Source organism: Primulina eburnea, chromosome 9 (genome assembly GCF_022965805.1).
Source record: "Primulina eburnea isolate SZY01 chromosome 9, ASM2296580v1, whole genome shotgun sequence".
NCBI classification, from domain to species: domain Eukaryota; kingdom Viridiplantae; phylum Streptophyta; class Magnoliopsida; order Lamiales; family Gesneriaceae; genus Primulina; species Primulina eburnea.
Window position 1 is genome coordinate 4,213,290 of NC_133109.1, and position 21,021 is coordinate 4,234,310.

Here is a 21,021-nt window from a genome sequence, read left to right on the forward strand (position 1 = left end):
AGACGGTCTCATGAGTTAATTTTATGAGACAAATCTTCTATTTGAGCAACCCACGAAAAAATATTACTTTTTATGCCAAAACTATTATATTTTATTGTAAATATAGGTAGAGTTGATCCGTCTTACAAACAAAGATCCGTGAGACCAGATCACAAGAGACCTATGATGGGATATCTATGAAAACAAACTGCTCCACTCCTTAATTAATGTAATGATCACAGTGACTCTATCTGAACAAAATATTGTAAACAAAAACTAAAAATTGTATAGAAAGAGTGAAAAATAGAGCAAAAGTGGCTTGTTGGGCGAGTGAAATGACCACAATTTTGTCATCTTGGAAGAAGTTTGGAGATGGTGAGTAGAGGAAACTCATTGAAACGCACTTTTCTTGATCTTCACCTTTGAATACGGTCCTTCCTATTACATGTTTATATTGTCCTCTACTCCAAGCCTAAATAAAAAATCAAAACAGATCATTTATTATAATTTTCATCTGGCACGTTTGTCTCGTGTCGGATTTGGTCATATTTATTGTTAAAATTGAGTTTCAGTCTCGTTTCTTTAAGATTTTGATAATTTAATCATTCTGATGTAACACCGTACACATGAACGTCATATCTGTATCAAATCAACACCATCTTAGAAAAAAATACACGTCACACTCATCTCTAAGCTGAATAAACTTGCACAAAATATTTATCAATATAATATAACTTTTTATGTAGCAACAAGTCGCGGGGTAGACTCAGCAACTCGTGGGAAGAGGGAATGCACTACTTGCATTTATTTTCTAATATAATTAATCCAATCCCTATAATAAAAGTTTTTATAAATATCAATGTATCTAATTTTTTCAATTTTCTAAAATTCCATTCTTGTTAATACTTTTAGCAATACAATTTATTAAATTTCGATACAAAAAATATTAAGTACTACTCTAACATATTAATTTAATTTAGATCGCACCGCTCTGGATATAGCAAAAAAACTAAAAAACATGGATAAATAAATAAAAAAGTGTTACCTGTAATTTGTCACCAACAGTGATTACTAAAGAATCTTTATTCGGGCTGAAGGAGTCCCATCCTTTCTTGGAATATACATGAAAATCAGTGGATCCGTTGCATAAGTGCAAACACAATGCATGAGGGGATTCCGATCCCTTTATCAACATTCTTATCACATCGTATCTCAACGACTGCTCCGGCTTGTCACGCGAGCTCGTTTTCCGGCTGTGTTTGTGTATGTAACAACCCTTTTTGGGGATTGTTTCTTGCTCATTTTTATGGCAAATGTTTTTTAAAGTGTTAAGTTGAATAAATTGTAGGATTTTGGCAGCTACCTCTTCAATTTGGCCAGACAAATTCTCCATATGTTTCCTGTAAAAGACGAGTAAGTTTTTTGTGAGACGATTTCGTAGATTTATATAAGTGAGACGAATCAACTCGACCCATATCAGTCTTATAAGTTAATATTTTTTTTGCATAAAAATTTATATTTTTTTATGAATTGAGTTGAATCGAAGATCTGTCCCACAAAATTAATCCGTGAGACAATCTCACTAGAGTTGTTCATTCTGTCACAAATAATATATGACCATAAATAATATTTCAATGTTATATTTCATATATATTGTATGCATCGATAAAAAATAATAATTATAATTTGCGTATTTATGGTAAAAATAAATAATATTAAATGTACCTGAAATTTGAATATTCGTTAGGCCAAATTTCCTCCATTTCCAAGCTCGACATCTCCTCTCCACACCAAAAGAACTCTTCTCCTTCCCTAATCTCGTCGTCTCCGTCGATCTCCTCGAACCCGTACGACCTCTCCGGTGACCTCGCCATCGCTCTCTTTTTCTCCGGTGGAATCCCAAAAAGTCCATCCCCCAAATCCATCACCAGTTCGATCAATTCCCGGGAGATCCCATGATTAATCACTTCCAAGGACCCCAGTTCAGCTAGCGGTCCCAAAATATCCTCCACGTATTCGGTTCTCATGGACGCCAGATCCTGAAAATCTAGCTTCGGAGCAGCTCGAATTGAATTTTTACGAGGGAAGACCTTGTCGGGCAAGATTAGATCAGGGACTTTAAGCGAATGCTCGATGAACTCCGTCAAAACCTCCTCGTTGTTGAAAGATGAACGCCGGCCGTACGCCACCGGAGAAGGCGGAGGCGCTCGGAAATTGACAGCATTGTTCATCTGTAACGTTTCTGGCTTCATAATCTCCATTCTTAGAATTTAATTCTTCAGCAAAAAAAAAAAAACCAATTTCGAAAACAATATGCTAAAAAATATAATTGCTTTCTCGATTAAATTCTGAAATCTGTATCCTTTATTTATATAACGAAAAAAAAAGCAGGAAGGAGGCAGGAATGATTGAGATGTTTGGAATTTGAGCTACATTTTGGAAAATGGGCATCATAATTCAAAAAAAAAAAAAAGAAGAAAAAGTTGGTTGCTTTAAATTTACCTTTGCTTTACAGAAATTGAAGATTATGGTAGTAATTATATCTTGTTTGCTTTGGGGTACCATTGCCAGCTGACACTCTCCAAAGCACTTTTTTTTGTTGTTGTTGCAGAGAATTCTCTTACATATTACAATCATTATTATAATTTTAATTTGAGTAATCTAACTATATTTGACATTTCTTTTTTCAATTCATATTTCTCTTTATACTTGTTTCGCGTTTTAAAATTGTCATATATTTTTTATGACGTGAGAATCCGCAAACACTATTTTTTGGTTCACACGTCTATTCAATGTATGAGATTTATTGACTTTTGTAGATTTTAAAAGTTTAGATGTATTCAATTTAGACTTTTGCATATTCTATAGAAGTCTAGTGGTATTCAAAATAGACTTTCATAGAGTTTTAAAAAGTTAAGTAGTATTCAACATTGACTTTTAAAAACTCTATAAAAGTCTATATATATTCAAATTTTCAATAAACTTTTAATAACTTCATGAAATTCATCAACATACAAACATTAAAGCCTAAGGTACAATTATAAGTTGTCAAAAATTGTATTTAGTTCAACCCATATATTTGGATTGATTTTTAAAACTTCTATACACAAGCTATTTATTTCTCACCCTGATGCTTCACATAATATTTTTCCTTATCCTTTCTCCTCTCATCTATCTCTGCCAGTCTCTCAAATTTTGAAAGTGTATCTCTATATATATTTTCATATTTTTTTAAAAAAAATTAATTTTTGGCAAATTGTTCGTTTAATAATTTTATATTTATATATCATAGGAAATTTTGAATTCCATAATTGATTTTGTGATTTTTAATTAATTATTTGTACAAATTAATGTAATATGCAATAATAATAAAATATGTTAAAAAAATATCGCTTAATTCTTAATAATTGAATAGTCTCGCAACAACCATGATTTTTAAATTCTTTTTAACATTTTCAATTTCAATTAATATGTAAGTTATAATATTTTTATACAAAATTATATCTACACAAATATTCTTTTCACATCTATATTATCAATTTAAAACAAATTTACAGATTAATCAATTTATTTATTTTAAAAAATTTACAAACATGTATACAAACTCACATTTATACACATGTAAGGTTAAATGATTTAAATTTTAAATAAGTAAATTCATTTATTAATATAAATTCATTTATTAATATAAATATTGAAAAACTATTTCAAACTGAATATGTTATATATGTTAATTAATTATTGGTTCAAAGAAATTAATAAAAAATAATATGTTATAATTAAGTACAAATTTTTTAAATTCTATAAAAAAAATAAAAAAAATCTATAAAATTCTTGCAAAAAAATCTACATGAATCCACATAAATCTTTTTATAAATATGTGAGATTCTGTAAAAGTCAATAAAAATCTATCAATCCATAAAAATCTATCATTTGAAAAAGTCATCAAAACTCATCAAAACTCTGAATTGAATATACCTCACTTACTAAATCATTGGACTAATAGTTTGGAAATCATGTTTGTCAGATAAATCATATAGGTAAATCATGTATGACTAACTCTTGATATCATGTAAAATTAATCATATTTGATAGATGTTCATTTCACACACACACACACACACACATTAACCTACAACTCCTTGTGTAAATATCAAATTACACCAAAATAATATTACCATTATACCCTTCATTAATTAATAATTTTAAAAATCAGAATTGTTCATTTAGTAGAATGTACATGCATGCAACACATGCAGAAGAGAGCAAGAGAATTGGATCTCAATGGTAGGCATTGAATCAATTCAGAACACACGTGAATTCAGTCTCGTTTAATGTTGAACCAAGTATATCGGTTTCATTAGTGAATATGGTTGGGTTGTTTCAAATGGACCCAAAATTATTTTAATCTGATTTATTTGAATCCGATATCGAACTAGTTCACGACCAGTTTCTTGTAGTTATAATAGATACATGTAAACTATATATATAAATATTGATAATTAATAAATAAACTAAGAATTTACAAGATACTTATATGTGTTTATTTAAATACACAACGGTTTTAAAAATTAATTGCAATTTGATTTCAATCCCTTATGATTCCGAAGATTAATACACAAGGGCATATTTTTTAAAAATATGCCCTTATGATTCCGAAGATATTTGTCCCATTATCAATTTTTTCAAGCAATTTCTGCTGATACTCGTTCTCCAACAAATGTCCGCAGGGTGTCACACCCCGAACCCAGGCCCGCGTCTGCGTGACTATACAATGAGTCCTTATAGCAACTACTTCGTATTCGTCATTGCTTTACGAAAATGATTAACCTAAGTTATTAGAGTGGGTCTCATGTGAGACCGTCTCACGGATCATAATCTGTAAGACGGGTCAACCCTACCCATATTCACTATAAAAAATAATACTTTTAGCATAAAAAGTAATACATTTTCATGGGTGACCAAAATAAAGATCCGTCTCACAAAATACGACCCGTGAGACCGTCTTATACAAGTTTTTGCCAAGTTATTATAGAAGTCCATTATAAGTCTATTATAAACTAATTTTAAATATTTAATTTCAAGATGTGGGACAAGAGTATCACACGGGATGGTTCAGGCTGATAGCAGGAATATGCAGGACAATGATTATGGCAAACACCAGGGGTGCCCTGACTCTTCTATAGTTACAATGCCATTGCAGTAAACGAGATGTTTTCTTCAAGATGGATGAACAAAATGGTATTGTAAAACTATATAATGCTTGCAACCCTTTTTTCGGTTGCTCAAACATAACATAATGAAATTGAAATTTCAATTATTGGTCCCATGCAGGCCTCAGACAATATCTCAAGACTGAGTGTGGCAATATCGAGAAACTTCAATATTTTCCAAGAAAAGAACTGGGTATTATTGGATATGTCTTGCTGCCCTTGTGGAGTTCATAATACTCTTTAATGCACATTTTCCCTAATGTATCTTAACCGTAAGTTCTAACCCTCTACTTAATATGCGAGAGAAATAAATTGCCCGTGATGATTCACCAATTTCGTAATCGATGAATTTGCTCTAGGGAAGCCACAGGCAATCTTATCCAAAGAGCAGGCGAGGGAGATGGAAATAGGCCTTGAAGAAACAGATGATGCACCAAGACTTAGAACGACAGAGTAAAAGAAAGATTCCCTTCTCCATTCTTTATCTGCATCTGATGGAAACAACATGAGTAATGTTTGCCAATCATACATCATAACATTAACATAAAATCATTTGATTAGACTGATATAATATATGCTCATGCAAATTTTTTTTCTCCTTTTTTCATCAGTGGAAATGGCAATCCGGCACATGAGTGGTCTTTCCACCCCATATGGACTAATAAGAAACGAAGATTCAAGCCTTTATACAGTAAGAGGTGTTGCCCCAAAGCGAGGAATGGCTCTGCCCTTCACACCTCTTGCCGTGTCCTTTCTTACCCCATTATTTTCACAGAAGATTAACAGTCTCTATATCACCACAAAACTGGCCAAAAAATCAGCTGAAATATTTATTGATCTCTTCCCAACCAACGTGTTCTTTACCTCAGGAAATGAAGGCCCAAGGAGTCACAGAGGACAAACTTCAATTGATTCTTGAAGTAACTGGTGCGTTTAGGCCCGAAGTTTTGACTGCATTGATGGGTTGTAGTGGAGCAGGAAAAACTACAATAATGGATGTCTTAGAGGGACGAAAACAGGTGGTTAAATTGAAGGTGATATCAGAATATCTGGATTCCCAAAGAATCAAGAGACCTTCGCCAGAATTTCTGATATTGTGAACAAACTGATATCCACTCACCTCAAGTAAATATTCCCGAATCTTTGATTTACTCTGCGTTTCTTCAGCTTCCTAAAGACGTTAGCAGTGAACAAAAGACAGTAGGTGCTTCTGAAATCCTTCACATAGTGTGTATATTTTTGGGGAAAATAATTGAAGTATGCAACAAATTCAATCATGTACTATTTCTATTCTTTTCAGGATTTTGTGGATGAAGTGATCAACCTAGTTTTAGCTAGACAATCTCAAGATTGCAATCGTTGGGATCCCAGATGTTACAGGATTGTCAACAGAACAGAGAAAACAATTGACAATAGTTGTGAATTGTGGCGAATCCCTCCATTATATTCATGGATGAACCAACCTCGGGTTTAGATGCAAGAGCAGCAGCTATTTTCATGAGGACAATGAGAAACACAGTGGACACAGGGAGAACTGTGGTTTGCACAATCCATCAACCTATTATTGATATCTTTGAAGCTTTTGATGAGATAAATACAAGTGTTCCCTTTATTCGTTACCCCTACATTGTATGTCTGCCAATTCCTCTACACCAATCATTTTCTCTATGTATCAATCTAAATTTTCTTTTATTTTGATATCTTGTATGTTAATATACATCAGTTACTTCTCATGAAAAGAGAAGGCCGAGTAATCTACGCTGGACCTTTGGGCCGACATTCACAAAAAAACATAGTAAACTTTGAGGTACCACATGCATCACATCCTGAAAGCCATTATCTATCACAAAAAAACATTTTTTTAAAAAAAAATCTGCCTCTTCCCACCCCAAAATATTGTAGGTAATTTCTGGAATCCCGAAAATCAAAGAGAAGTATAACCCAGCAACTTGGATGCTTGAAGTAAGCTTGGTGGCTACAGAAGCCAGACTTGGAATGGTTTTCGCAGACTAATACAAATCAACAACCTTATATCAGTATGTGAAGAAATTAAACTTCAGCTCTAAATATCTAAGGACCCATAAGTTACTTGAACTAATGCCACACACTTCCATGTCTCTTCCCAGGAGAAAAAAAATACTCTAGTAAAAGATTTGAGCACACCAGCTCCTGGGGCAAATACTCTGTACTTCTCAAAATCTCTGGCGATCCATGATAAGTAATTTACTGTTACATGCCCTTCAAGGTATTATCTGTGAATTCGACTTTTTATTTCACTGACCAAATATTGAACTGTTGGCTTTCCAGTATATAGTTTTCTAGTGTCAATTAGATGAATAAGTGAGTGACATTTTTTTCTTTTCTTAAAATAAGAACACAAAAATTCCTTTCAGACTGTGTTACGGGTCAGTTTTGTTCTACAATACTTTATTTGGGTCTCCATGAAAAGTATTAATTTTTTATGCAAAAAAATATTACTTTTTATATTAAATATACACATGGTATGAAATTTTTCCGGACTGGACATTACAAGAAAAAATTGAATTAAAACCAAGATATGTATCATAGATAATATGGAGGAGATAAGGGAGCAACTATTCTCCCATGTAAACTGCTCATAATCATCGGTTTATGAATCCCTGGGCAGCCTCAAGGAGAGTGATGAAGGCTTGACTGGGAAATTTCCGGTCCCTCCTAAATTCAGCTCAGATATGCCTAACATTTCCTTTACTAGTTCTTTTCGAACAACTGGTGCTGGCTTATGTATTAGCGCACGAGACATCCCGGCTTCATCTTCGTTATCAGAAGATGCATTTGGTGGCCATAGTTGGAATGGCAAGGGCATAAAAGCCGGTTTGAGGGTCAGCGCTAGCAAAGGCAATGAACTTTCGATACCTGCTGTCACGTGAGATGATGAAACAATGTGTTTTTCATTGTCCGTGTTGATCATTCGAGATTGGCTGCTGCATCGTTCTTGTGTTGATGATGAGAATGCTTCCTGATATTTAAAACAAATCAATTACTTTCACAATCGATATAGAGTACGTATGGCTATAGAATCACTTAGCTATTAGGCAGAATTTTTACAAGGGAAGTGACTACGTGACATTTGAAAATAATGACGTGTCACCGAAAATTATATACGTGTCCGATGTCACATCAAAAAACTTAGATGGAAAAAGATTACAATTGACAAAATGTTCCGGAAAAAATATAAATTTCCTTTTTCATGATGTATATTTTTGGGGTATGATGGTCCAAAAGCATTGTTTTTCCATCTTCAAAGAAAAGTTAAGTAAGAAGCTTCGAAAACTACACCTTTAGGCTTCCTCTATTCGTCTCTTTTTTTAACTATAAATTTATAAAAGTCCAACAAGACATCAGGTTTTCCAAGACACATTTATTTAAAAAGCTTTTCACAAGTAAAGATTTTCTCAATTCAAACGAACTCTAGCAGGGATTTAAAGTTAGGGGGAGGAGAAGCTAGCAACACAAACCATGTCTGGTGCCATGTCAAAGAGGCTGCTTCGTTTCTTTCTTCTAGCTGTATTACTCTGACGAATGAAGTACTTCTGTGCGTGGCTAGCTACTTGAGTTGGCGTTCGCGAAGGTACGTAGTTTCTTGATATGCCCCGCCAATCACCCTTTCCTAACTTTCGCAGACCGCATAAGAATTTTCTATGTTCTTCTTCTGTCCAAGGGGTACCTAGCACCAAAAAGAAAGAAAAGAAAAAAAAAATAAGACAGATCACTTATTGATACTTAAATAAAATGGAATTATAACAGCTATGTGTTCGAAACATTACATTTACCATGTCCTACAATATAACCGAACTCATTCCTAACATGGTTTCATTGATATGGACGACAATCTGATATATCATTGTTGTAAAGAGATAGGACATTTTTTACCATCCAAGCATATTAGAGTATGAGAGGCTATATAATTTAATCTTTAGTTGAAAGCAAAAACTTTGCATACACTAAACTTACATTTTCTGTTTGTCCGATAGCAACATAAAAAGACAAATACATTAAGAGTCCAAAACCATCAAAAGAGTGGTAGTCTTATGTATTCTAAGACTACGGTTGAGGAAATGTAAAGATTTTCGCATATACAGATTAAATTATGACCAAGAATATCCTGTAATATACCATCAATGCATCATTACAGAACAGAGATGTCACGCCCCGAAACTCGGGCTTGACACCGGCGTCGCTTATCAATCACAAAAGCGAAAAACGACCAGCATCGTAGCACAGTATAAACCGAAACCAGTTTATTTTCATAAATTCGCAAAATTAAACATTGTCTTTACAACTGAAAAAAATTACTAAATTGCGGAAGCGTTTACAAATAAAAGAGATTTAAAAAAAATTCGGAATATCCATCTTCGAAAATTTAATAACTTCACCATCCCCAAAATTTCTCTTGCTCCTCTTCCTCCACCTGCTCTTCGGATTTATCTGGGAAGGTTGTAAGGGGTGAGTATTTTGAGAAATACTCAGCAAGTGGGGGCCGTTCGAGTACACAACAATATGTATATAACTTCGAAATACACACACACGCCATGCATATCTTGACTCATATTATATTCACAACATTGACTTGACACTGAGATTCCTCTACTTTCAATGGTTTACTGACGTCAGTCCCTAATTTTTATTCCTCTAAGGGGGCGAGGCCGAATCGGTTATATCCCCATCGTATGAGGGTCATATCATAGTTGGGATTCCCTCCCATATCCAGTTGGATCCTCACAGTGTCAACATAAAAACTTATGCACAATCATAACCAGAAGAGGTAGAAAAGAATTGTACTCGACCGAAATTTCAAAAAAACGAAAATGCATACACCGAAATTACACATTTAAAACAAGTCCACTTACCTTAGATCTGTGCTGAAAAACGTGAAAAGCGTATGGATCCCTACACTGGAATTTCGAAAATTCCTCCTCGGCGGCGGGACGGCAGCGCTTCGCTACTCGGCTGAGCAAAAACTCGAAAAATCCTAAGGAACCTAGGGAGAGCAAACTCGAAAATTTGGAGTAGAGAATGGTGTGAATTTCGAGTTATAGGGCCCTCCTATTTATAGGGGTTGGCTGCTATCTCGATAGACATTATCCGCGCGTCAAATCTTCATCCAGAATCGTGATCAAATCTATATCTAAATCGTGATCAAATCTACATTATTCTATATCCTAGATTTCGAAAAGATATATATCCCAAGGAAAATTTCGAAATTCGTGCCTTGCCTGGTCTGTAAAATTTCAACTTATGTGTCTAATTCCCAATATTCGGTAGACATTTTATTCCCTAAAATAATAAAAATTATATTTCTTAAATCCCAAAAATTCGCTCACTTAAATCCAAAATTTAGTGGTATTTTTCCACAAATAATATTTGGATTATTTTTCCTAAAATCCTGATAGTTATATTTTTCCCAGTCTGTATTTATCGCGTAGACTTTTCCCTCTATCTTTGATTTAATTTTCGAAAATTCCTTGATAATCCTCCAATATATTTTCGAAAATCCTATGCTAAAATCCTCAAGATTTCATTTTCTTTGATTGAATTATCTTCTTGCTTAAATTTTTATCCAGGTATATTAAATCTTAGATCTATATCCGGTATAATTCTGTATGTCCAAACTTCGAAAAATAATATACACGATGTAAAAAAAAAATTTATCCATTCCAATTCGAAAAATCTTTGCAAATCCTGGTACAAAACATTATCGTGATAAAATAAAAAATCCGGGATTTTACATCCCTCCCTCCTTATGGGAAGTTTCGTCCTCGAAACTTGGGTTGGCTTGGTCTAAGAAAAGATACGGGTATTGGTTCCTCATATTTTCTTCCAACTCCCACGTGGCTTCTCTTTCAGTGTGGTTATACCATTGCACCTTGACGTATGGAATGACTCGTCGTCTTAGTACTTGGTCCTTGGAATCCACAATTCTGATGGGGACTTCTTCGTACTTCAGCTCTTCTCCCAAGTTACTTTCGATTACGAGTGGCTCTACTTCTAACACGTGGCTTGGATCTGAGATGTATTTCCGTAGTTGGGATACATGGAAGACGTTATGAATTCTGGACATGTTTGGCGGTAGAGCCAGTCTGTATGCCAGTGTGCCCACTTTTTCCAAAATTTCAAAGGGTCCTACATAGCGAGGGTTTAGTTTCCCAGCTTTACTGAATCGGACAACTCCCTTCATAGGCGACACTTTTACATAGGCCTTCTCGCCAACGTTGAATTCTACTGGCCTTCTTTTCAGATCTGCCCAACTCTTTTGTCGATCTTGAGCTGCCTTGAGTTTCTCTCGGACTACTGTAACCTTGTCTATGGTTATCTGTACAAGCTCAGGTCCAACTATGGCTTTCTCTCCCACTTCATCCCAATATAGGGGTGACCGACATTTCCTTCCATACAGAGCTTCATATGGAGCCATCCCAATACTGCTGTGATAGCTGTTATTATAGGCAAACTCGATCAATGGCAGGTGAGTGCTCCAATGGTTACTGAATTCTAGGGCGCACGCTCGCAGCATGTCTTCCAAGGTTTGAATTGTTCTCTCAGTTTGTCCATCGGTTTGAGGGTGATAGGCCGTACTAAGAGTGACTTTCGTTCCCATGGCCCCTTGGAAGCTCTTCCAAAAACGCGAGACGAACCTCGGGTCTCTATCAGACAGGATGCTCACTGGCACCCCATGTAGTCTCACAATGTTGTCCATATACAGCGAAGCCAACTTCTCGAGATTGTAATTCATACGAACGGGTAGAAAGTGTGCAGTCTTTGTGAGTCTGTCTACGATCACCCATATACCGTCGTGGCCTTGCCTGGACTTCGGCAATCCCACCACAAAGTCCATGGAAATATGCTCCCATTTCCACTCGGGAATTTCCAGGGGTTGCAGTAATCCTCCAGGTCGCTGGTGTTTGCTTTGACTTGCTGGCATGTCTGACATCTGGAGACGAATTCAGCTACATCTCCTTTCATGCCGTTCCACCAGAAGCTATTCTTGAGGTCCCTGTACATTTTCGTACTGCCTGGATGGACTGAGAACTTCGACTTATGTGCCTCTGCCATTATCTCCTGACGAAGATTGTCACTGTCGGGCACACACAGTCTTCCCTTCATCCATAGGGTTCCTTTGTCATCAACCCGATGATCTTGAGACTTTCCTTCTCTGACTTGATCTTTTAGTTTGGTCAGTGTTGGGTCTTGATCTTGGTTTAATTTGACGATCTCTCGCAGACATGGCTGGGCTGAGAGGGAAGCTAGAGTCACTTTTCCTGGGCCCTTCCGACTTAGCGCATCAGCCACTTTGTTTGCTTTACCCGGGTGGTAGCTTATAGTCAAGTCGTAGTCTTTCAGTAGTACAATCCACCGCTTCTGCCTCATGTTTAGTTCTTTTTGGGTGAACAGATACTTGAGGCTCTGGTGGTCTGTGAAAATCTCACACTTAGCACCATAGAGATAGTGCCTCCAGATTTTTAAGGCGAAGACAACCGCTGCTAGTTCCAGATCATGAGTAGGGTAGTTCTGTTCATGCAGTTTCAACTGCCTTGATGCGTAGGCGATCACTCTTCCCTCTTGCATTAGTACGCATCCCAAACCTTCCTTAGAAGCGTCACTGTATATGGTGAATTCCTTGTCTTCAGTGGGTAAGACTAGTACTGGCGTGGATGCGAGCTTTTCTTTTAATGTCTGAAAACTTTTCTCGCAACCTTCGTCCCAGATGAACTTGGAATTCTTTTTCGTGAGTTTAGTCAGTGGTATGGCGATTGAAGAGAAACCTTCAACGAACTTTCTGTAATAGCCAGCCAGTCCAAGAAAGCTCCTGATGTCTGTGGCGTTCTTAGGTCTTGGCCACTCTGCAATTGCCTCGACTTTCTTGGGATCCACTGATACACCTGCTTCTAAGATCACGTGCCCTAAAAAGGATACACTTTTTAGCCAGAACTCACATTTCTTCAACTTGGCGTAGAGTTCTTTCTCCCTTAAAGTCTGTAGTGCGATGCGGAGATGCTCTTCGTGATCTTTTTCATTGGAAGAATAGACGAGAATGTCGTCAATAAATACCACTATGAACTGATCCAGGAATGGTTTGAAGACTCTGTTCATTAGATCCATGAAGGCTGCAGGCGCGTTGGTCAGTCCAAAAGGCATCACTGTGAACTCAAAATGCCCATATCTTGTCCGAAAGGCTGTTTTGGGAATATCTTCCGCCCTGGCCTTCAATTGATGGTAACCCGTCCTCAGGTCTAGCTTAGAGAATACGGCGGCTCCCTTAAGCTGATCAAATAGGTCGTCTATTCTCGGGAGAGGGTACATGTTCTTGATAGTAATCTTGTTCAATTCTCTGTAGTCGATACACAGTCTCATGCTCCCATCTTTCTTCCTTACAAAGAGTACTGGTGCTCCCCATGGGGACACGCTAGGTCGAACTTGCTTTTTGTCCAGCAATTCCTGGAGTTGCTCTTTTAACTCCTTGAGTTCAGCTGGTGCCATCCGGTAAGGTGCTTTGGAAATTGGTGCTGCACCTGGAGTTAGATTAATTTCGAACTCGACTTCGCGGTCCGGGACTGTCCCTGGGAGTTCTTCTGGAAAGACATCCGGGAACTCACATGCTACTGGGATGTCTTCTATCCTCAGTTCGACTTCTCCTTGCACCTCGCTGACCATAGCTAGGTAGATGTCTTCTCCGGATTTCATGGCCTTCCATGCTTGTGAAGCGGAAAGGAGTGATTTTCGTTTCTTGGATTTACCGTGAAACACGACCTCTCCCTGACTTGGGGTTCGGAGTTTGACTTCCTTTCCTTTACAATCTACTATTGCATTGTTTTTGGCTAACCAATCCATCCCTAAGATGATGTCGAAATCGACCATGATCAACTGTATCAAGTCGGCGCTAAAAGTCTGATTATTGATACTGATTTTACAATCTCTGTGAATTTCGTGGGTTTCAATGGCCCTACTTGTAGGCGTAGCTATTCGAAAGGGCTCGTTTAGTTTCTCAGGCTTACATCCTAACTTCTTAGCAAATCTTTTAGACATAAGCGAATGGGTAGCACCATAGTCAAATAACACATAAGCAGGCACTTGCTGAATAAATATGGTACCTGACACGACATCGCTTGCGTCGTCCGCTTCCTCTTGCGTCATAGCAAACACTCTAGCATTAGGCTGATTCTCTTTTGGTTTGTTGGGGTTAGCTCCCACATTCTGCCCAGTTCCCCTGTTGGGCCCAGCTGTTTGATTGGTGGCGGTAGGACATTCAGAAATTCGGTGTCCCGGTTTTCCACATCCGAAGCACGCGCCACTGGCCCTCCGACATTCCCCAGGATGTCTGAAACCGCACTTCGGACATGGCTTAGGTCCTTGGTGGTTGGCTGCTGAGGGTTGCCTTGAAGACGTTCCGCCTGATTGGTTCGGTTTCCTGAACTTCTGTCCACCCTGTGCAGACTGACTGGCAAGAGGGCGCTTGTTCTTAAACTCTCCCTCCCTGTGGCGTATGTCTGTTTCAGCTCGGATAGCTGCGCCCATAAGATCTGCAAAATTGGCGGCCTGATAAACTGCTAGGGCTGACTGAATTCGACTGTTCAATCCTCTCTTAAACCGGTGCAGTTTCAAAACTTCATCCGCCATGATTGCCGGAGCATACGACCCAAGGGCATTAAACTGGGATGTGTACTCCACCACTGACATATCGGGGGCTTGAGTGAGATTTTCAAATTCACTCAATTTCTGCAATCTGACTTCCGCCGGATAATACTGTCTCAGAAATGTTTCCCGGAAGTTCTGCCATGTAACTGGTCCTGTAGCGATCATGGCTGGTGAGACTGCTTCCCACCACTTAGCTGCTCTGCTTTCTAGGAAAGGCACCACCACATCCACTTTGAGTGCCTCAGGGACTTCCAACAGTCGCAGTTGAGTCTCGACATTCTTCAGCCAACTCTGGCCAACTTCAGGATCGGCATCCCCTTCGAAGGTCGGGCACCTGTTTCTGCGAAGGGACTCATAATGGAATTTGACTCCATTCGGCGGTGGTGGAGGAGGTGGTTGATTAGCGTTCGGGTTTACCAACCCTTGCAGTGTGGTCGCCACTATGGTGGCTATAGCCATCAGATCAGCTCGGCTTAGGCCGACTGCAGGTGGGGGTCCGTTCTCTTGTCGATTTTCCTGCCTATTTTCCTGCTCATTCTCCTGCCTGTTCTCGCGATCGGTGTTAGCGTAACGTGGGTTGCGGTTCTGTCTTGGAGGTCTGCCAGCCATTTCCTACAATCGCAAGTTCTAAGAATTTGTACGAGTAGGTTTCATGCAATAGATTGCGCAGAAATAAATTTGAAATCAATGGGACAACTAAAAGATTTTATTGATTTCTCAAACAGGAAAAATAAATGAACATGACCAATCTAAACGAAATAAACAAATGTACTGAATAAAAGAAATGTAGCAACAACGGAAATAAACCACTAAAAACAAAAGATGGTCCACTAAAACTCTCTAATCAGCTATCTCGCCATTCCCCACTGCCACGTCGGGTGGGGCTTCTTCATCATCGGATTCTGGCACCTCTGGGTCCAAGAATTCTGCAAGATGCATCTGGAGGTTTTGATTTTCTGATTCCAATTCCGCAATCTGTTCCTTGTGGGTCAGAATCTTTCCTATCGCAATATCCAACTCACCTCTTGCGTGCGCGTAGTTTGCATCCTTCTTCTGGATGATCACCTTTTCCTTTGCCTTCCGTTCTTCTACCTCCTTGATTAACTTTTGGTTACACTCCGATAGTTGCATGACCACGTCCCATGACTCGTCAATCCTCAGCTTATCTCTCTGTCGTGCTTCAGTTAACTCTGTAGTGCGCCTATCCATTTCCTCCCTTGCCTGCTTAGCTTGACCCAATGCTGTGACTAATGAGTCTCGAAGCTCGGAATTATGTTCGTTGACGAGCTTGAACATTTCGAAGACCTCATCGATTCTTTTCTCTTTTACCTCCAGCTTGGTCATCAGGTCCTCCACCTGTTGTCTCCTCTTGAAGTTGGTAGCCCTCATCCTTCTGATGGTCTTCTCATGGTTCCTGAGGGCCCATCCGTTAGAACTCCTAATATTCTGGGTGTGCGCGTAAGATTGGTGACCATCCAACTGAATCGATTCGATGAGAGCAACCGGGGTCACTTTTTTACGAGCGGTGAGACGCGTACGAGTCATTTCCTGGGAACAATAGAGAAGGAAATGCTCAGAATATATAAAATAGGACAAAATAAAATATCAGGGTCATATAGAGTCAATAAAGGAAAATAAATAAAAATTTTCGAAAATTTCCAAAAATGGAAAGTTTTGAGATAGACATATGGATTCGAAGCATATGTCGAGAGGATTCCAGAACAGTTGACGGAATCGAATTCGAAGTTTCCTACAAAAAGTTATAGGAGTTACAAAACTTTCCTAAAACGGCAAAATCGAGGTTTCGGAGGCCTAAACGAAGGAATTTCGCGATTTTTCGCTGGGGCTCCTGATAGGGTGGGGAGTCTTGATCGTTGGGCCGTTTCGGAGGGGGTAGAGTTGGCCGTGACTTAAAATTCCGCCGAAATTTTTTTTTTTTTTCGACTTTTCCCACCCGGATTATGAACCTGGCGGCTCTGATACCACTTAAATGTCACGCCCCGAAACTCTGGCTTGACACCGGCATCGCTTATCAATCACAAAATCGAAAAACGACCAGCCTCGTAGCACAGTATAAACCGAAACCAGTTTATTTTCATAAATTCGCAAAATTAAACATTGTCTTTACAACTGAAAAAAATTACTAAATTGCGGAAGCGTTTACAAATAAAAGAGATTTAAAAAAAATTCGGAATATCCATCTTCGAAAATTTAATAACTTCACCATCCCCAAAATTTCTCTTGCTCCTCTTCCTCCACCTGCTCTTCGGATTTATCTGGGAAGGTTGTAAGGGGTGAGTATTTTGAGAAATACTCAGCAAGTGGGGGCCGTTCGAGTACACAACAATATGTATATAACTTCGAAATACACACACACACGCCATGCATATCTTGACTCATATTATATTCACAACATTGACTTGACACTGAGATTCCTCTACTTTCAATAGTTTACTGACGTCAGTCCCTAATTTTTATTCCTCTAAGGGGGCGAGGCCGAATCGGTTATATCCCCACCGTATGAGGGTCATATCATAGTTGGGATTCCCTCCCATATCCAGTTGGATCCTCAAAGTGTCAACATAAAAACTTATGCACAATCATAACCAGAAGAGGTAGAAAAGAATTGTACTCGACCGAAATTTCAAAAAAACGAAAATGCATACACCGAAATTACACATTTAAAACAAGCCCACTTACCTTAGATCTGTGCTGAAAAACGTGAAAAGCGTATGGATCCCTACACTGGAATTTCGAAAATTCCTCCTCGGCGGCGGGACGGCAGCGCTTCGCTACTCGGCTGAGCAAAAACTCGAAAAATCCTAAGGAACCTAGGGAGAGCAAACTCGAAAATTTGGAGTAGAGAATGGTGTGAATTTCGAGTTATAGGGCCCTCCTATTTATAGGAGTTGGCTGCTATCTCGATAGACATTATCCGCACGTCAAATCTTCATCCAGAATCGTGATCAAATCTATATCTAAATCGTGATCAAATCTACATTATTCTATATCCTAGATTTCGAAAAGATATATATCCCAAGGAAAATTTCGAAATTCGTGTCTTGCCTGGTCTGTAAAATTTCAACTTATGTGTCTAATTCTCAATATTCGGTAGACATTTTATTCCCTAAAATAAAAATTATATTCTTAAATCCCAAAAATTCGCTTACTTAAATCCAAAATTCAGTGGTATTTTTCCACAAATAATATTTGGATTATTTTTCCTAAAATCCTGATAGTTATATTTTTCCCAGTCTGTATTTATCGCGTAGACTTTTCCCTCTATCTTTGATTTAATTTTCGAAAATTCCTTGATAATCCTCCAATATATTTTCGAAAATCCTATGCTAAAATCCTCAAGATTTCCTTTTCTTTGATTGAATTATCTTCTTGCTTAAATCTTTATCCAGGTATATTAAATCTTAGATCTATATCCGGTATAATTCTGTATGTCCAAACTTCGAAAAAAAATATACACGATGTAAAAAAAAATTTATCCATTCCAATTCGAAAAATCTTTGCAAATCCTGGTACAAAACATTATCGTGATAAAATAAAAAAATCCGGGATTTTACAAGAGAACCTTTGGCTTGGAATCACCGACAACTTACAGCTATAAAAACCTGTGATTATTATAGGAATGAATCTGACAAAGGTGCAAGAGAATGGCACTTAGGTTCTTTAGAAGTTTGGTGAGTTATTCTTTTAAAGACGAAAGTACATATGCCAACTGATACGACCAAAATAGATCTTTAAGTTCTATTTTCGCGGAGGTCTTCGTATGTTAAGATTGATTGCAACCAACAAAAACATCTTTTATTGCTATGATTAGAAAATTTTGGCTGGTATAACGACCCTATATGACATAACAATGTAGTGAGATCCTCAAATGTATGACTCTTGACTAAAGAACACAATCAATGAGAGACAAATCCCAGCAACCATTCGAAAGATTAGCAACATCCCAATAATATCAACAAAGAAAACAACAGCTTAAAAGCATTGCAATTATTCTTACTCGATCGAAATAAAATGAAAGCAATATGACCTTTCCCCCATCCAGAGGAAGGCCCAGTGTGATTGAAGGTGCAAATAAAAGCAATTTCCTAGGAAAAGAACATCAGAAAATTTTCATATTTAATTGTATACTAACTAAATTAAGCTGCTCAAAGTTCTTGCACTGATTTTTTTGGATATATTTTCACATTCAAACCGCAAAATAAAAAATGAACACACAGTTAACCAAATTAATATTACATCAGAAGTGAAGAAGAAACACTGAAATTAAGTGGGAAAAAATTGGATAATTCATGAATTTGTGTTTATTCAAACATGAAATTAGCTAAACTTAACCACACTGCAAAGCGCAAACATTAAAAAATCAATCGCCCAAACATGCAATGCTTCGAAACACTTTATCAAACTATCTTCTGAATACATTCAAGAATTCGCAACATACCCCGGATTTGATTCGCATGCAAGTCCCAATTAACAACGAAAAATGTCAAGCAATTAACCCAATGAATCTCACATGCAAAGAGATCAAACCCTAATAAAATAAAGACCTCTCTTCCTTTGAGCTCGATGAAAAGCAGCATCAGCAGCAGACCCATGAGCCGGATCATCCGAATGATAGCCCTCCGGCAGATCCACAGGCGCAGGAGCCGAGGAATTTGAGATCAGACTTCCCATACTCGCACTCTTCTTTGTGAATGATCGATCCGTCAACCTCACCCCGAACAGCTTGACAACATCTTCTCCACCGACGATCTCGGTGGATGCTTTCGTCGAACAGTTGCGGCTGTTGTGACTATTGCTGTTGCATTGCGAATTCGAACAACTGGTCATTATATAAAAAATAAGACAATTTATGTGTATGTATATATGTTGTGTATGTTTATGTATCGATAGATTATAGATAGATGCATGCAGATGTTTGCGTAGAAGTGTGATGAAGTTGGGTGGTGGTTCTTGTTTGCATGTGAAAAGGTTAGAGGAAAATGGGTGTATTTTTTTTATTTTTTTTTTTAAAAGTCAACTATAATTTTTTTAAAAAAACATAGTCAACTATATTTTTAAAAAAATGATATCTCAAGTGTATTTAATTTGCACTTTGAAGAGTTCATTTTTAAAAAAAAATAGTTTAAATACATTTTAGAAGGTCATTTTTTTTTAAAATAGTTGACCAATTTTATTTACAAATTTACTTGAGAAAATTGTGGGAAATAGTGATCTTCGTAATCAAGATTAAGGGTATATTTCAAAGGTGATTATGATTGCCTTATGTTTTGTTAACCCAATTTTTTTTTTACAATTTTGGTCTACTGTCCCGTTACAATATATGAGTATCTTTATCTTTCATTTAGTAATTTTTTGTTGTAATTTTAATTATTTTTTTCATGAAAACATTTATCTTTCATTTAATTTTTTTTTTTTTTTTTGTAATTTTAGTGATTTTTTCATGAAAACACTTACACAACATTGGATACTAAACGGTTATGTTAATGTCACATCTAGGGGCGGATCTAGGATTTTGGCATTGGGGGGGCCACCTTTGCGACGGTTACAATAAACCGTCGCGGAATTTGCGACGGTTTTTGTAAAACCGTCGCTAAACCGCGACAGTTTCTATATAACCGTCGCTAAAAAATTTTTTTTAAATATTTGGGGGGGCCGTGGCCGCCATATAGCGACGGTTGTTGATAAAACCGTCGCGCATTTTGCGACGGTTTCCGTCACAACCGTCGCTAAAAAATTTTTTTAAATTTTTTTGGGGGGGCCGTGGCCCCCGTTCGCCCTACACTAAATCCGCCCCTGGTCACATCAGTGACAAGCAAGAAAAGAATTAAAATTTGCAAAAAGAAAATGGATATTAAGAATAAAATTTAATAATATAAATGATTAAAATCATTAAAAAAACAAATATAATATCAAAAATTATAATTTTTCACATATATTATATTGAGAAATTATAAATGATATGGTGCACTTTGATCTATGTAGGACGATGTCATTGATGCTTGGAGGAGCGAGGTACTGGGTAAATTTTATCAATGAACATTCTCGGAAAATTTAGGTGTGAATTCTCAAAAACAAAGACCAAGTAGCGGAAACATTCAACGATTTTCTGAACTTGGCTGAACTACAAACATGCATAAAA

At 37.4% G+C, this 21,021-nt stretch overlaps 2 protein-coding genes across 2 annotated transcripts; both read right to left on the reverse strand.

The window, feature by feature from the left end:
* Positions 1-80: 80 nt before the first annotated feature.
* On the reverse strand, positions 81-2,426 carry LOC140841141 (protein LATERAL BRANCHING OXIDOREDUCTASE 1). The gene is made up of 3 exons (XM_073208348.1): positions 1,705-2,426; positions 1,025-1,379; positions 81-451 (listed from the first exon to the last, which is right to left on the reverse strand). The coding sequence occupies exons 1-3, from the start codon at positions 2,238-2,240 to the stop codon at positions 227-229; spliced, it is 1,116 nt and encodes a 371-aa protein (XP_073064449.1). The 5' UTR covers positions 2,241-2,426; the 3' UTR covers positions 81-226.
* A 5,269-nt stretch (positions 2,427-7,695) lies between these two features.
* Positions 7,696-19,709, reverse strand: LOC140840670 (transcription factor KUA1-like). The gene is made up of 3 exons (XM_073207841.1): positions 19,427-19,709; positions 8,690-8,898; positions 7,696-8,190 (listed from the first exon to the last, which is right to left on the reverse strand). The coding sequence occupies exons 1-3, from the start codon at positions 19,707-19,709 to the stop codon at positions 7,822-7,824; spliced, it is 861 nt and encodes a 286-aa protein (XP_073063942.1). The 3' UTR covers positions 7,696-7,821.
* Between the last annotated feature and the right edge of the window lie 1,312 nt (positions 19,710-21,021).